The sequence below is a fragment of the Micropterus dolomieu genome, linkage group LG20, assembly GCF_021292245.1.
Source record: "Micropterus dolomieu isolate WLL.071019.BEF.003 ecotype Adirondacks linkage group LG20, ASM2129224v1, whole genome shotgun sequence".
In the NCBI taxonomy this organism is placed as follows: domain Eukaryota; kingdom Metazoa; phylum Chordata; class Actinopteri; order Centrarchiformes; family Centrarchidae; genus Micropterus; species Micropterus dolomieu.
The window spans coordinates 2302976-2320892 of NC_060169.1; the positions used below are offsets into that span (position 1 = coordinate 2302976).

General features: G+C 43.7%; 1 protein-coding gene across 1 annotated transcript in view; it reads right to left on the reverse strand.

Moving 5' to 3' along the window:
- LOC123959252 (transient receptor potential cation channel subfamily M member 1-like) overlaps positions 1-17917 on the reverse strand; it is a 40523-nt gene that overhangs the window by 12052 nt on the left and 10554 nt on the right. Inside the window, exons 3-14 of the mRNA XM_046033201.1 lie at positions 9341-9417; positions 8908-9100; positions 8605-8818; positions 8344-8468; positions 7888-8059; positions 6890-7064; positions 6150-6273; positions 3296-3368; positions 3106-3206; positions 2524-2700; positions 1898-2032; positions 912-966 (exon numbers count right to left, since the gene is read on the reverse strand). Of these exons, the coding sequence (XP_045889157.1) occupies positions 912-966; positions 1898-2032; positions 2524-2700; positions 3106-3206; positions 3296-3368; positions 6150-6273; positions 6890-7064; positions 7888-8059; positions 8344-8468; positions 8605-8818; positions 8908-9100; positions 9341-9417 (1621 nt within the window). The remainder of the gene's footprint in view (positions 1-911; positions 967-1897; positions 2033-2523; positions 2701-3105; positions 3207-3295; positions 3369-6149; positions 6274-6889; positions 7065-7887; positions 8060-8343; positions 8469-8604; positions 8819-8907; positions 9101-9340; positions 9418-17917) is intronic.

A 17917-nucleotide genomic window follows, 5' to 3' on the forward strand; every position in this document is an offset into this window, starting at 1 on the left:
CTTGGTGTTTGGTTTGATAGTAATTTAAATTTCGAGCAGCACACCACAAAGCTTGTTCAATCATGTTTTTATCAACTTAGAAATATAGCAAAAATTCAATCTATGTTAACTTTTAAGGACACCGAGACCATTTTACACGCCTTCATCTCATCACGCCTGGATTATTGCAACAGCCTTTTCACCTGTTTAACCCAAAAATCTATTGATCGACTCCAGAATGTCCAGAACTCAGCTGCCAGGCTTTTAACCAGAACAAAGAAATATGACCACATTACTCCTATTTTAGCTTCATTACACTGGCTCCCAGTATGTTTTAGAATTGACTTTAAAATTCTATTGATCACTTTTAAAGCTCTTCATGGCCTCTCGCCTTGTTATATTTCTGACCTTTTAGTCCCGTACACACCAGCACGTACCTTGAGATCCTCGGGCAGAGGTCTGTTGTCTGTTCCAGAGTCTCGACTGAAAACTAAAGGGGACAGAGCGTTTGCTGTCAGGGCCCCGAGGCTCTGGAACAGCCTGCCCGAGGAAATCAGGTCGGCTGAGTCAGTGAACTCTTTTAAGTCCCTTCTTAAAACATACTTTTATAGGAGAGCCTTTCCCGATCTTATTTGACTTTATTTTATTTTAATTATTTTATATTTATCTTAAACGTGTATTTTAGTCTTTTCAGTGTTTTCTTGTATTTTTTGTATTATTGTCTTTTGGGTATTATTGTCTTTACACTTGTTAAAGCACTTTGTAACTTGTTTTTGAAAAGTGCTCTACAAATAAAGATTATTATTATTATTATTATTACTGATCAGCTCTCACGTTTAGTTATGTACTCCTCACTTGCCACCTCGCCCCCCCCCCCCCCCCCCCCCCCCCCCCCCCCCCCCCCATCCCCCACCTGTGTAAAAACACCAAACTGACCTTTTTCACATCTCTGACCACAAAGTGCAGCGTGTTGGCCGGGCCCAACTTCTACAAACAAAACAGGAAACAAACAGGAAACTGATGAAAAGAAAAAAAACTGCGAATAATCCCACAACATTAATAATGTTTGTTCAGTTCCATATTTATATTTGATCACTTCTGTTTATCGTGTTTCTTCTGCTGATGATCAACACGAGATATTGAATTATGACCTGGTCCTACAACCTGTCCTCAGCGAACTACATAAGTCAGTAACGCTCTTTAACTTAAAACTAAATAACCCAGCACTGACTCAGTTTCAAATGGGACTTGAACGCCGGGTTCCTGGGTTTGACCCAACCATCACCTTATGTGGACTTTCTCGCTCTTTATATAACGTCACCTGACTTCCTCATGGGCTCACACGGCCTCTAGATGTCGCTGCCACAATAAACGTAAATGTGGGTGGTAATAAGCTGCATGAGGACGGTCTGACTTAATGGGGTTATTCATTATGTGTTATTGATTATTGATATTAACATGACATTAAAGGCAGCGTGACGTGCAGCTGTTAGCAGGTGATTACAGACACGTCTCGTCTAATTGGACTTGTTTGACTCGAACGTTATAAAAACTGCAGAGAGCTTCACTTCCATCTGACAGTACCTGACGCGCTGCTGAAAGAGCTTATGAGCGAAGCAGATAAAGATTAGAGACGCAACACAAGAGGAAGTGGATCACTGATGGACGTTAAGCTGCAGATAAACGTGACAATATATAGACATCAGAGCAGAAAGCTTTTGTTCAGAACGAGAAGAGAAACATTGGTATGCCACACCTCCCAGTCTCCACACACCAGACAACATTTATCTAACATAGAAATGAAATAATAGGGACCTAATCTCAGGCAAGAGAAAGTGCGTCCTCGCTGCTGCTGTGCAGTGTTTAAATAAATCCAGGTGATGTGTTTGTTATGCTGCAGAGGAGTGCAGTGTCTCACCGTGTTGTACAGCTCCTCCAGACGAGGGATAGTCAGGAAGTGATGGATGTTGACGCCGTTCTCGATCAGAAGCTTGACAAAGTCCACCCTGTCCAACACCAGAGCGTCCATCATAGCCTGTTCCAGAGAGTTCACCTGTCGCAACGTTTGATTAAGGTTAGCTACTGAATAAGGCTTTGGTTACCATTAGTTAATGGTTCAGTTGAACAGTGAAAACTGTGTCTCAGGTTTGCTAACATGTTCATTTCTTTGCCAGTCCAACAGGTTATCAGTAAGTTACAAGCTCCAAAAGAAAGAGCAAGAAAGAAGGTGTTTCTGCGTCTTTACTACTGATAATGTCTAATAACTAAAATGTATGATGATTGTAATGATGTTCAGTAACATGCCATTTATCCATCTAGCTGCAAGGTGCTGAACTTTACTGAAAGTGATCACCGGAACATGAGTAGCAGAAGCTAGCTGTTCATCATAACAAAGTCTGACCACTGAAAAGAAATGGACATTACAATGATGAAAGCATCCTGTTCACTGTTTTCTGTCTACTACCACGTGTGGTTTTGTGGTTTTCGTTGATCCTGTTAGTGGTTATCATGGATCATAAGGTCTGTTGTATTCCAGTCTCTTACCCAGTTGAGCAGCTCCAGTTTCCGGGGGTCGGTCTCCTCGGGGGGTTCAGGTTTGGTTTTGCCTCCTTTTCCTTTCTTCCCCCTCGCTTTCCCTTTCCCTGCTCCTCCTCCTCCTGGTGCTGTTGCTCGCTGAGCTGCCGGACTTTTAGGCCTGTCGGTGGGTGAAGCGCTCACCGGCTGCAGAAACACCATCAAACAGTCGGTGGCAGAAATAACTAGACTGTTCCAACAGTTCAAAGACTTTTGCGATCGAGTCTCTTTCTTGGCTTCTTATTTCCTTCTACTCCTACTTTTATTTATTATTTCATCATCTGTTCTTGCAACTAGGAGGAGAGTTAGGAAGGAGAAGTCGAGGCAGACTGACTGACTGCTGCAGAAACCTTTAGGGGTCTATGATCATAGTGTAAGGTGACCAGATTTCTGAAATGAAAACTGGTCGACTGTCCCCAGAAAACGGGGACGTCTGGTCACCCTATCATAGTGTTTAGGGTTCAAACATGGTGGCAGCAAATCCAGCCTCCATGTTGGCCCCAGCAGGGTCAAGACAGAGACAGATGGACCTGCATCCATCTATGAACTCACAGGCCAGTGGAGTCCATACACAAAGATCTGACTGCGAGCGATGTCCACTCGGTTCCAGGCCAGAGCCAGACTCAGTTGATCGGATGCTGACGCATTTGTACCTGTAATCACATGAACAAAGTGTCATCAATCGCTGAAGGAGTTCAACCGTATACCAACAGGAAGCGTTATGAGAGCGATGTTCAGTTACCTTTGAGCAGAGCTGTGAGGATGGACATCTCAATGTCCTGCTGTCCCTCTGAGCCCATCCTGAACACTGTGATCTGCACACACAAATATACTGTATATTACGATATAATCCTCTGAAAATACACGAGCAGCAGGTTCAACTGTGAAACACAGAGAAGGAAGAAAGAATGAGGAAAGTAACGCCATGTTGTTTCTGACAGCTGACCTGTTTTATCGTAGTATCAAGATCAAGATAACCTTTATTGTCTCCTGGGGGAGATTTGTCTTTAGGCTACAGTAACAAACGATAACAACACATGGACTTGGCAGTCGCAGACATGATACAGTCTGTTCTATACATTTACACTGCATGAGTATATGAGGCTCTATCAGTAACTGATGACTGAAGGAACCCAGCAGGAACCCAGCAGGAGGAACTCCCATCAACATGTGGACAAACAGAACAGAGGTGGAAGAGAAGACAGGACTAAGTGATGGCGTTCCCTGCACGGTGAGAGCACAGAGCATGAACAACACTGCAGACTGCTTGGTTCTGGATCCAGCGCTGGTTTGTTCCTCATGAGAGAAACATCTGAACCTGCAGCAGCAACAAACCAAACCAGTGAACAGATGTGATTTTATTAAAATGCATGGGACTGTCTGCTGCTGCAGAGGATTGTGGGATTAAATAAATGGACACAGAACAATCTCCATTAAGTGCTGCAGTTTTGGGTCAAAGGTAAAACCTTTGTCATCATGTTAATATCTCACAGGAACGCACGGAACACATGAGAAGAACACATGAGAAGAACACACGAGAAGAACACACGTGAAGAACACGCAGAAGGACACTGTCCTGGCCTCAATGAGCAGTGCTCGGGACAAATGTGTCCTACAATGAATGTTCATAAAACTAAAGTCAATCTGGTCTGAGCTTGATGAATTTGATCTATGAAGGCGATATTTGAAGGGAAGGAGGTTTGAGACTTAGCGGCTGGTGGTGTTTATGAACCCATGCAGCATTATTTCAAGCTGTACGCAACACAGGCAGAACTCATCGGGAGGTCAATCCTTAGGGAAGACGTTCTGGGGGAAGCACACAGGGCTTCTTTCCATTAGTAAAGATGGGTGCTGATACCTGTGTCCCACGGGAAAGCAGACTTTGTTTGCTTCTGGCTTCAGAGGCCTAGGTTCGATTTGAAATCAAATCATTAAAGAAGGTGAGAACACTTGAAAATGAGTTTTCACTCCCAAGTCGTGAAATCACCAAACACTGACGTATAAAAATAAGAAGTGTGAAACCTTTGATGCTGCTGCAGTGTTCACTGAATGTTTCAATACATGTTTGAATGCTGCTCTGTTAGTATGGAGAACCAGCAGGAGTTAAAAACAAACCACCAAAAGTGAAACATAAAAGGCCAAAAGTCAGAAGGTCACTGATTTCAAGACACCGTATCAGTCAACGTTCTCTCCACGTAGGCCGTCTGGAATCATCGCCAGACTGGAGTGAATGGGAAGATGCTTTGTGGCCAGATGAAGGTGAAGAGACGAAACTAACGTGCAGCTGGTTGAGCTGAGTTCCTGCTCTGAGTTCAGGTTCTGTTCAGACTCTCAGCTCTGAGTTCGGGTTCTGTTCAGACTCTCAGCTCTGAGTTCAGGTTCTGTTTAGACTTCCAGCTCTGAGTTTAGGTTTGACAAAGATCCAGGTCTGGGTTCATGCAGAATCAGTCTGTAGTTGTTGGGATTTGATTTTGTGTTCATGTTGTTCCTATATTACACCTGTTTTCATGGTTTGGGGTTTTGTGTTTCTTCTGTGCGGCCTTGTTTATTTTTAGGTTTAGTTGCATGGTTAGTCTTTACCTGTTCTGTCTCTTTCCTTTTCTCATCTTAGTTCTTAGTTTATGTCTTAGTGCTTAGTCCTGGTTCTGTGTTTGGTTCTGTGTCTTAGTTCCTAGATCTGGTTTGGAGTTTATTGTTTCCCATTTAGATGTTTCATGTGTTCTGTTGTGCAGTTGTTCCCTGTTTTCTGTTTTACTTTGGTAAATCTGTCCTTGTGTGTTCCCAAATGCTTTACGTCCCATTTTATTTTGTGGTGATCAGTTTTGATGTGTCCTTGTCTAGCTTTGTTTGATGTTTGATTACCCAACACATTCTCATCTCTACGCGTCAGAACTGACACTTCTGTGTTTCCTCTGTTCTTTCCGCCCTGCTCGTGACCTGGTGTTTAAATGTCTGCTTGTTCTGTTCAGTCTTTGTTGCGTCCTCGTCTATGTTGAGTGTTCTGGTCTTGCCACTGTACATTGGATTACTCTGCCCGTGGTCTGGATTATATATGCTTGTTGGATTTACCTCAGTTTGGACTTTGCCTTTAGCTCCAGCGTAAGCCTGTTTTTCTGATTTAATAAACCCTTTTTTTTTCAGCCACATCCTGCCATTGTCTGCATTTTGGGTCCACACTACAGTTTACCTGGAACTGCACTCAGCCTTACCCATGACAGCAGTGCCTTGAGACACGACGCATCTGTTAATGTTTAACTGAAACCATCTTTACTGTCTAAACAGACAGACTCAGGACGTTGACTCTGGAGTTAAGTCTGAAACTTTTTATGTCCACCCCGACCTCTGACGTCTCGCTTCATTTACTAAAAACAGTTTCCTGAACAGAATCCAGGCAGAAATTATGTCTTTCATTTGTGATAAAATGATATTAATACAGAAATGTGATGCAGACAGAGGTGGTTCATGATATCACTTCAGTGTGGAAGATGAGTAAAGACACACAGGACAAGTTATGAATGAACATGAGTGTTTTATTGTTGCACTGATGGAAAGTGAATCTGAATGAGCATAAAGTAGGACTCTGTCAGGATACCTACCAGAGCCCTCTTCTTCATGCACTCCATCACCATGAGGAAAATCTGCTGCGCCTGTCTGCGGCTGTAGTTGAAGGTTTTCTGGATGGTGACCAGCAGCTGATCTCTGACGCTGTCACTCACCAACCTGTGCAGAGAAACACACAACTGTCATGTGAGGCTGTCGAGGTGGAGCACTGACTGCCGGAATCCAAACTGTGTTCCTTAACCTGCAACGATGCCGAGACAGCTACACAAACCTGCAGAAGAGTCCACGGTCTGTGTGTGCTGCTGCTGATCTTCCTCCAGTTAGTTGCTAGCTGTTAGCTGAGTCTTAGCTCTCCAAAAGCATAATGGGAATTGTACATATTGATTGCAAACTAAATAATCATTATCTATCTCTGAACCTCTGCAGAGCTAACATGGACGCTGCATACGTCACTGCGGACCTCCACCTCATGGCATACTTCTTACTCCAGACCAAGTGTCTTTCAGTGTCAGTTCTCTATAATGATTAAGTCTCTTTCAGGGTCTGAACCCTGTCTTTCTGTGTGAACTGGTTTTGAACTGGGCCTGTTCTGACTGACTTGGAGCCAGCGGGCCTCCGACAGCAGAATGAGAATGAACCAGGTGATCTGTGTTCATTATGTTTCTGCTCATACTTACATTTTGTGTTTGTCTAAAGAGTTTTTAAACACCCACGACACACCTTCAGGATCTGCTTCCTCTCAGAGTCACTTGTTATCCTGGCGGATGTTACTCACCCATCTTGCCCACAGTATCTGTGTGCAAAGGAAATGATGTCAGAAGCGCGACCGCTGCCGTCACAGATGACGACAGGGACGGGAGGCTCCTCCTTCAGACTCTCCAACACAATGGAGATGACGTTAGGACCCCCCTCCAGGATCAGACACACTGCAGGGACACCCTGACCCAGACCTGACACACAGAAAGCACACTTACAGCAGGAGACTCTCAATGGACTACTACGACCTGTGAGGCCAGGATCATGTGATGGTATACATTTAGTCTAAATTGGAAGTTAAATGTTGTCATCTGGTGTTTGTGTCAAACCAGCTACGAGCTAGCCCACTTGCTAACTAGTGAGCTCACAGGCTCGCTCTTCATCGTGTTTTTGGAAGTTATTTAATGACATAACAAATATGGATGCACAAGATGCTAGGCTAATTCCGGCTGCAGTAACACAAGTCAGACATTTTGCACACTGTTCCTAGTCTTCATGCTAAGCTAGGCTAACAGTTTCCCCACTGTTGTCTATGTCCTGGACACACAGAGACTGAATCTTCTGACTCAGTTTGGTTTGGTTTTCAGTCCCTGTGAGGACATTTAGTTCTACAGAACGAGCACGGCCGGGCCATGTTGGTGTCGGTTCAGTTCTTCTTCTGTGGTGGAAGTGAGGGGTGACGGCTGAGCCTCCCTTTGCTCTCCCTGCCTTACAGACAGCTCCAGGCATAGGATGACAAAGGGAAACCCACAGGTCACATGAAGGTCCAAACTCTCTGCAAGCAGCAGCAGTTTCTGCTCAGCCGCTCTGATCCATCACTCTGGATCGGACATTGTTGTGTTGCAAATGACACAAAAGACACTTTGAAATCTGCACCTTGTCTGCATTTCATGTTTTCAGACTTTCTAAAATCAATCAGGAAATGCCAGAAGACGGATTAGGTCTGGACAAGACCTCTGAATGCTCCCCTAGCATTGGTTGTTGGAGTGGGTCACATGTCACAGGCGTGTGACTCACGTGTGTTGATCTTCTGTAGAGCGATGTGTTTCTCCAGCTGCCGGCGGAGTCGGACCTCGGCGCCATACTTCCCGTTGGTACCGTTATCGGCCAGGATGAAGTGGGAGTGGCTGCTGTTCAGCACTGACAGCTTGCTGAGCGGGTTGGACATGGTCTGATAGGGCCGAGTCACCTAGAACACATAGACATGATTGCTCCAGTCAGAGGTGGGAGGAGTCACAAATGAGTCAAGTCAAGACAGAAAGTTTTTTTATATTACTCTCACTAATGATAATAATAATAATCTTTCAGCACTTTATAAAACAAAGTGATAGAAATCTTCACGTGTTTTAACCAGAAAAAGCAAAAAAACCCGGACTATTAAAATAATACAAAAACAAACTGAATAAAATACCAACAATGTTATAAAAACAATGAAATAAAACTGCATGCTAGCATAAGCATTAGCTTTTTTACGTCTCTGCCGATGAGGTCCTCCTTGTTCTCGATGATGCCCCATGGGGCGATGCCGATAGCGCAGACTTTTCCTCTGGACTTTGAAGAATGATCTTTCAGGGCGTCGCCGACATGGCGGATCACTCCTGAAACACCATGAGGACAAGCACTTAGAGGGTGGACGTTTCTAAAGATAGATGCAGTTGGTCGTCATGTGAAATTCATACTCAGATTGGATTTTGTAGCTAAGTAAAACCCGGTCTGTCACCGGGCGTGCCGTACCGGTGCTGACTCCCCCGGTGAAGATCCAGGCTCCGGTGGTCACTGCTGCTTTGATCAGTCCTTTCCCAAAAACCTGCTTCAGTTTTGGAGGCAGGTCGAAGTTCTGAAGGCCTCCGTGGACGGAGATCAGCAACGTGGGAAGCTCCAACTGCCAGTCCTTCACCATCAGGTGCAGCAGGTGGTCCGGTTTGGAGTCGTAGGAGACCCGGATATACTGCAGGTGTGGGGGGGTGTTAGTTTGTGTTGTTGATAGTGTTTGACAGAAACATGACATAATGAATGACATTAAATATTAAAGCGCACCATTGCCTTGTTGATGTGTCCTCCTCCCTGAAACTCGATGACTCCGTAGGCGTCGGTGGGAAAGGTCTGGGTGTGTTTCGGTGCGCTCCATCTCTCTGCTGGTTGGACCTCCAGCTGGACCGAAGGGGCCCCCTCCTCTCTGGCCCCCGGAGGGACAAAGGTGTGCTGCGTCACCACCTGACCACAACTGCACCTGAACAACAGCAGCACAACAGGTTTGTACTCAGACCAGAAGACAGTTAAAGGACTCAGACTTCTGGAGACATTCTGAAGTGTTGGGAATTCTACGTGTCCTTTAACTCAGGTAATAAATATTCTCAGTAACATGGAAGACAGAAAGTCCTGGTCTTCAGGTCCTTTGAAGTCCGCTCGCTGCACTCAGCAGCATTTAGAAATGAAAGCAGCACTTGGTGATAGAAACGTGTGTCAGTACCTGCTGGGGTCTTTGCTGGGAATAATCTGGACACATTCTCTCTTCTGGAATGTCCTCTCAATCCACGCTCTCTGAATCTGAAACAGGAAGTAAACATCAGCTGGTCTGACGCTGCTGTTTCTTTCTTTACACTCACAAACACACAACTTGTCTGTAAAAACTTTCTTCCTGCCAACTCACCTGGAACTAATGAACATGAGTTAGCTTCATTAAAAATATGTCGCAGAACAACAGGGACAGTAAAGTCAGTTGTTAGATAACAAACGGGAGGTGAGAGAACATTTGTGTATATGTGGATCCTCTTTGTGAGCGATGGAAACTCTCCTAATCTTTAAACCACTGAATGATGTTCACAACAAACACACTTAAGCCAATCAGATCCTGGAACAGACGGACTGATATTCTGTGGATTAATTAATTCATAAAGAAAGAAATAAAAAAGGAAGTAAATAAACTCCCTGAGGAGCTTTAATGAGAGAAGTCAATCATGGCCGTTGCGTTAATTTATATGCAGCTGCAGATTAAACCTCCACAAAGAGCTGAAATCAAACTGTTCGTGTCTGAATGAATCTGGCTAATTACTGGCAGAGTGGAGCTTTCCATTTCTGTATGCATCAAATCCCCTGATCCTCCCGTCCTAATCCTGTTGCTGAAACACAGACGTGTCCTTTGAATCTGCTTCCTGTCTGTTTAAGTCCATACCGCGCTAATGCCTCTGTGTGTGAGTTATTGTGTGATTGTGTGTTCTTGCGTGTGTCTGTAATTCACTGGAGCACTTTGTAAAATTTGCGCACTCTGGATGATGGAGGATTAACATCTGAACGTCACATGAGCTCACTTGTATTGTCTTTTTCACGTGAACGATGAACCACCACCATCCTCCTCCTCCTGTCTGTCACTCGATGCCCTCCCACCAGCTCTCCACTGAAAACCTGATTAATAATTCATCATAACATTGGTGAACTTTAACCTGACCAATAACTAGCCGTCCTGGCAGAGCTGAGCTCTGACTGGATGTAGAGACACAAAGTCCAACATGGAGGAAGCTATCGCAGCGTATTATCTGTGTAGCTAACATCCAGGTTCACGCAACTCGCAAGCATCGGTATACACAGATTTGATTGGCTGAGCAGCGTCACATGAGACGATTGGAGCACATGCGATTGGTCTGTGAGTTTCCTGGTCCTCTAAACCAGTACAGTAAATGCTAGAGAAGCTGCGCGGGTTAAAATAGAAACGCTCCGTCACGAGGTAGTAAGTCTCAATAATAAATGTGCTGTAGGTCGGCGGTCCGGAGAGGACGGCGGCTGGGTCCGGATCCGGACCGCGGTCCGCCTATTAGTGACCTCTGCTTTAGAGTAGTGTTTCTCAATGGGGGCAGTACTGCCCCCCCCCCCCCCAGGAAGCGTTCCGAGGACAATGGGGGGCACTGGCCCAAAAAAGGTTGGGAACCACTGCTCTAGAGGTATTAGTACACACTGTATATGATCACTGTGAATTAGGGACACAGTTTGTTTTGATATTATAAAAGCTGAGTGGGTAAAAATATGAAGGAAATAATGAAGCTCAGACTCATTTAGTAGAAACGAGTGTCAGAGTCAGAATGAAGCAGTTTGGGTCTGTTTTTAAAGTTTTTTAGACTTCAGCAGAGACAAAACTACTTTAGTTATTGTGAGTCAAAAACGTTCTGGACATCAAACTTTCAGACTCCACTTTCACAACAAGCAGCAGAAGAAGAATCAGAAAGCTGTGTGACCCCCCTCGTCTCTACCTGAACCTCCAGACGTGTCACTACAGGGACCCGACTCCTCTCTGAGGACCTGGCTTCTCTCTGAGGGCCCGGCTTCCCTCTGAGGACCCGACTGCTCTCTGAGGACCCAGCTGCTTTCTGAGGACCCAAATGCTCTCTGAGGACACTGCTCTCTGAGGACCCGAATGCTCCCTGAGGACCCGGCTGCTCTCTGAGGGCCCGGCTGCTCTCTGAGGACCCAGGTGCTCTCTGACGACCCGGCTGCTCTCTGAGGGCCCGGCTGCTCTCTGACGACCAAGCTGCTCTCTGAGGGGCTGGCTGCTCTCCTGAGTCCCAGGAGCTCTCTGAGGCTCTTCTGAGACCCAGTGGCTCTCTGAGGCTCTCCGGGACCCAGCTGCTTGCTCTCCCTGGCTCAGTCTGGATCAGAGCAGCTCAGGAGTGAAGAAAGGAGTTGACTTTATGCAGCTGAGCGGGTTCATATGACGAGCATGTGAGGCAGCAGAACTCTTTGTTGGATCCGGTCTCATGACTCTGCTGTGAGGTAATCCTTCTGGGAGTCTTATGACCCGTCGAGCTTTAGGAATTGTTGGGTTTCTGCAAATAACATCACAGAGTCCGGTCTAGACCTGCTCTTTTATCATAAGCGCTATGAGATAACTGTTGTTGTGATTTGGCTCCATATAAATAAAATTGAATTAAATTGAGCTTCAACACAAGTATTTTCATCGAGTGATGGAGCCGGTCTCAAAAAATCTGTTTTAAGAAATCCCCACAAACCAAACCTCCAGCAGCTGAGCTCTTCATTCTGTTTTCTGTCCATCTTCTCTCCAGTTCAGACATTCGCAGCTTCTTAATTTTTATTGATTGACGTTCTACTCTTCCTTCACCACATTTCACTCAGAAATCAATCAGATCCACAGCCAAGAATTTAGAAAACTGACATCATGAGGACCCCACCCAGCAAAGGCATTTTGAATTAGCCACCAACCAAACTCCGTAACATTAAATATTTAAAAATATTTCAGAAGTTTCACATTTTAACTTTTCAGGAATTTTAAATGTTGTTTAAGTGAATTATCCGTAATTTTGGTGAAGAACAATAACTGACTTTTATTTTAGTTTTTAACTGTCCTGATAACCTGACTCCTTCCATCTGACACAGTTTAGCTGAAAGTAACGAATATTTAATCTATAAAATGACAGAAAAGTCTCTCCAAAATGTCAACTTTTATGAACTTTTTTAGTTGGGACACAGCGTTTTAGAGAATCTCCTCCAACTGAACAGGTCTCCCTTTGTCTCCCATCTTTCCTTCTCATTCAGGTTTATTTAATTTTTCCAGACCGCTTTCATTCCGGACCCTGATCAGCATCTCAAAGTTTAATTCTCTCAAGTAGTTTAATTTGGTCCAGAGTTCTCAAGCACATAAAATGATCAACCGTTAACATTGTTATATTGCGTAATACCACCATGAAGGTAGAAGCGAAGCTTGCAGCCAGACTGCTCTCTGAAACACGTGTGGGGATGGCGGGGAACAGCAGAAATGCAGTTTAAAGCAAATAAAATCTTTTTACGATCTGAAATAAAAGTTCTTTATGTACTTCCTGCATAGTCAGATGAAAAAAGCTAAGTGGAAGACCACCACTCAGAGGAATGAAGGGGGTTCACACCATGTCAGCGTGAACTGTGTTTTTATAAAAGAGTGACGGATTAAAGAACAGCAGCTGAACTCAGAACAATGAACAGAGAGCGGGAGTGGGGGGGCAGGATTTGGATTATCAGGGTTTAAATGAGATTAATGTTGTTCACAACAACATGTTTGCATAATGAGCTGTTACATTACTGTTTTTACAGAGACAGGAAGTGGACCATTACTATCTCACTTCTGCCAACAACTGGACCCAGTTTGGGTCAATACTGCTTTAACTTTATCCAGAACCAGCGGGTACACAACCAGTGTTTTACTACTAAACCCAGATTTTGGTTTAGAGTTTGGGTAAAAACCCAACAGTAACGTAAAGAAATATCACTAACTGGGTCAAACTGCACATTGGTAAAATCAGTCTAAAGTTAAACCAGTCTGAAGTTCAACCAGTCTAAAGGTAAACCAGTCTAAAATTGAACCAGTCTGAAGTTAAACCAGTCTTAAGTTATACCAGTCTAAAGTTGAACCAGTCTACAGTTAGACCAATCTGAAATTGAACCAGTCTAAAGTTACACCAGTCTAAAGTTAAACCATTCTATAATTAAACCATTCTCAAGTTAAACCAGTCTGAAGTTGAACCAGTCTAAAGTTGAACCAGTCTAAAGTTAAACCAGTCTAAGGTTAAACCAGTCTAAAGTTGAACCAGTCTAAAGTTGGACTCTTCAGAAATTTCCAACCTCCAACTAGCCAAAGTATCATGGAACGCCACTTGAGTTCCTACTTGTGAACCCCGACTTCATGAGAAGTAAATGAAACAAGAATGGTCAACACATTCTCATATTATTGGGTTAGAATTAAAACTGAAAGTTTAAAACTATAAGTCAATCAGTATTTAGGATTGGGCATTTAGTATTTAGGATTGGGCATTTGGTATTAAGGATTGGGCATTTGGTATTTAGGATTGGGCATTTAGTTGTTTTTTTTATAGAACTTTATTTTTTCGTTATTTTAAAATAACAACATGTACAAGACATGAAAGAACAAACATTCCCAAGCCTGGCAATTCTAACAATAGTCACAGTAAATACACAATAAATAAAAAAAAAAAAAATAATTTAATTAATTAATTAATTAAAATAAAATACATAGAAAGGCAGGAAGAAATATGTAAATTTGATGGTCACACAAAAAATAAAGTACATAAAAATAAATTTAAAAAAGCCAAAACATATGGAGGAGTGATGCAGGGGCTCGCCTACATCTATCACAAGTAGGGTCCATATCCGGTTTAACCTTTGCTAGTCTGACCTTAGTCCAATAAATACATAATGTACAAATTTGAACTGTATGAGGTTATGACGAGCACATATAGAAGAGGAGTTAATCCTACTTAGAACTTCTTTCCATTCCCCATCTTTAAACTTATGGTCCAAATCGTCCTCCCAGTTTTGTCTCGTGTTCTCTACAGAAGAGAGTCCAGTAATGAGGTCATAAAGTGCAGACACAGCTCCGTTATCGTTGATATTCATTTCTAGAATAGTGTCAAGGGGCATTTGGGGCGGGAGTCTTGGGAAATGTGAAGAAGTTTTCATGACGAAGTCTCAAATCTGAAAAAAACTAAAAAGATGGGTCTTAGGGAGGTTAAATTTTGAAGACAACTGTGAGAAGGAGGCAAACACTCCATCAACAAATAGATCCTTAATTGTTCTAAGTCCCTTCTTAGACCGGATCTTAAAGACATTGTCATTCAATGATGGGGTAAATGCTGGGTTTCTATTACAAGGGGAGGACAACGGGGAGCATTGGAACCCAAAGTGGGATCTGAACTGTTTCCAGCCGCGTGCGGGATGATGCAGTACATGAAGGCAAAACCGATAAAGTGGGGATTCAAGGTGTTTGTCTTGGCAGAGGGAAGTATCAGTCTGCTCCACACTTCATACAGCACACTCTGGAAATGCTGTGCAGAGGAGGGTGAAACAACAATATGGCTCTTGGACAAAGACATCAATCCCCTGTCCCACACCGGTTATGGAATACAATGAACACATGGGGGGAGTTGATCTTTCAGACCAGTTCATTCAGTATTGCTCTGCACAACACAAAACAATGCGCTGGTACAGACACCTGTTTTACCATTTTCGGGACATTGCCACAATCAACAGCTACATCCTCCACAAGGAACTCTGTCTGGCTCAGCAAACAACACCCATGACACACAGAGCTTTCATGGAGGAGTTGACTGCTGAACTCCGTGGTAAGCCTCTCCACACTGCACTGCCCTGGTACCTGCAGGTCATATTCCTGTGCCAATTGCTGTTCACGCAGTGCGTGCCAAACTTTTTGATACATGCAAGGACCCTAGGCAACAAGAAAGCTGGTTTTGAGAGAAAAAGTATGATGTCATCAGCATAAAGAGAAATTTTTTGTTCAAGACCTCCCCTTGAAATCCCAGAGATCGTATTGTCTGAGCGAATAGCTATGGCGAGGGGCTCTACAGTAAGAATGAAGAGGAGGGGGGAAAGGGGGCATCCCTGCCTTGTTCTGCGCTGTAAGTGCTTTTAGTGAGAATTTTAGCAAGAATCTTGGCATCTACAGAGCAGAGACTTATAGGTCTGCAATTACCACAGTCCAACGGATCTTTACCTTTCTTTGGGATTAAAGAAACTGAGGCTTGACAGACAGAGAGGGGCAAGAGCCCACTTTTAAGAGCATCATTAAACATGTCGACCATAGGTCCTTCCAGGATGTTGTGTGTGGCTTTGAAGAATTCAACCGAAAAACCATCTGGACCCGGAGCTTTGCCAGATTGCATAGACTGAATGCCGCAGGAGATTTCCTCGGTGGTGAGGGGCAGGTCAAGCTGAGCCTTACACTCAGGTGTAATGGTGGGTATTTCTATATCACTGAAAAAAGAATCCGGTGCCTGTGCATCCGCATTTGAACCTGATTGATAAAGGAGGGAATAGTAGCCCAAGAAGCTGTTGTTTATATCGGTTGGGTGAGTGAGGATGTCACCAAGAGGGGAACGTATATGGAGGATTAAGTTTTGGGCCCTCTGTTGCCTTAGCTGCAAGGCCAGTAGTTTACTGAATTTATCTCCTAACTCAAAATAACTCTGTCGCGATTTCTGAAGCAATTGGACTGCTTGATTGGTAGATCTACAGCAGGGTGGTTTCTGCGCAAAATTCAGGCCCAACAATAATGGTGCATGATCAGAGATTGTAATACTGTTGTAGGAACAGGATTTAATGGTCAGTAACAGTTTTTGGTCAACAAAGAAACAGTCTATTCTAGAAAAAGAGTGGTGTACTGGAGAGAAAAATGAATATTGACGTGCAGTAGGGTATAGAAAACGCCATGCGTCTGCAACCCCATAGTTGTCTAGAAAGGACTGGATTTGCTGTTAGAGACCGGGTGTTTGCCCTAAGAGAAGAGCGATCAAGACTGTCCCGGGGATTCAGTCGTGCAAGCTAGCTCATCCATGACATTAGTATTAGCTTCAGGTTCAGAGTCCGTTTTTGGTCCCCCTTCGTGGCATTTTTGTGCACGATATTGAGTAAGGTATCTCAGCAGTCAACAAGGGGAAATGAACAAAAAAAATAAAGAAATGGTGGGCATCACATAAAGCGAAGCGTCTAGTTCACAGAGCGACTCCCGCACGTGTCTCACCACCTGTAGCGCATACCGGAAGTCCCGGGCATTTAGGATTGGGCATTTGGTATTTAGGATTGGGCATTTAGTATTGAGTTGCATATACAAATAAGGGGGCGTGACCCAAAGACAGAAGACTGAGTGCTAAAGAGCACACTGCAATGAAACCAAACAGAGTGAGTGAGCAGGGCTGGAGGGAGGCCTATATTTTAAAATGTGATAACTTCAACTCGATGAAAGCGTTGTAACTGTTACAAAAAAAAATCTGATTAATTTATTTAAAACACTCAAAAGTGTCTAAATTGACTTCATAAAGCAACAAAACTAAACATCCTATCATGGAAGGTGCTGAAATAGTGGTGACAGACTGTATTTACTGCAAACTCATCACAGTACCTTCCCAAATAGCAAAAGGTGAGGCGCTATATGACCAGTCTCTATAATACAAGATACCTACTAACCTAAATTAAAGACATATTAAATATTAGAAGAAATATTAAAGTCAACATGCCAACCAAACTATATGCTCATAATATTCAAACCTCACATAAGTAAAATGAAACCTATTCAATGGCTGCGATAGGCTGTGTGAAATGAAGTGGAAACTAGAATGATGAAAGAGACATGCCCTGTTTGTTCTCTGCTACTCCCACCAGCTGAACCTGACTTTGCAGCAACTTTGTTCAGCAAGGATGAGCATCCTCAAGGTGTGTTTTGCAGATTTCACTGCTTTTGCCACCTTTTTCTCTGGCGCTCCAAAAAATGTTGCAGCTCTTGCTGAGGCAACACAGACGCATTCCAAGGCCACCTGCTGCACACTGGAACTTTAAAAGCAGAACTGTCAGTGCAGTTTGGGAAAACAGCGCTGCTCCAGTGTATGGAGGACATACGCACACAACCAGGATAGGATGAGGCAACTATAAGTGAGGTATACGGCCTGTCAAAGAAACTCCAGGACAGAGCCTTCCTCTAGCTGCTGAAATTCTTTTCCTTGCTTATGCACCTGGGATTAGCAATGTGTGGGACCCACAGTAATGTTGGCCTTGTTAATGGACTCTGTTGGGCATGTTGATGGACACATAACAGTGGGCACCCCCCATTCTAATGTAGTATTTTAATTGTTTTGATTTTGCTTTAGTAATCTGGTGTATGTGCTATTGTACAATAACAACTGTAATATTTTAGTAGGTCAGTTTACGGGTATAATGTGTAAGGCTCACACAGGAATTTTGGGCAGCGTGTGGGATCCTTCGGGTTAGACAGGAGGGCACACACGTCAGTCAGTAGACGTAAACAGCCTGCTGTACGTAGAGACAACGTTCTGCTGATGTGCTTGTGTTTCTGTATTTACAGGTGAGCAAAAGTGATGAAAAGAGGTAAAATGTGGTTACTCAGACGCATAATGAATGTTTAAGACGATAACAGTTTGTCGGTAATGCGGACATGAGATGTATATCGTAGTTTTGCTAGTTAAATGAGACAGCATGTTGTGTTAACGAATAGCCTACATCACCAAGTATGCTAATGAGGACA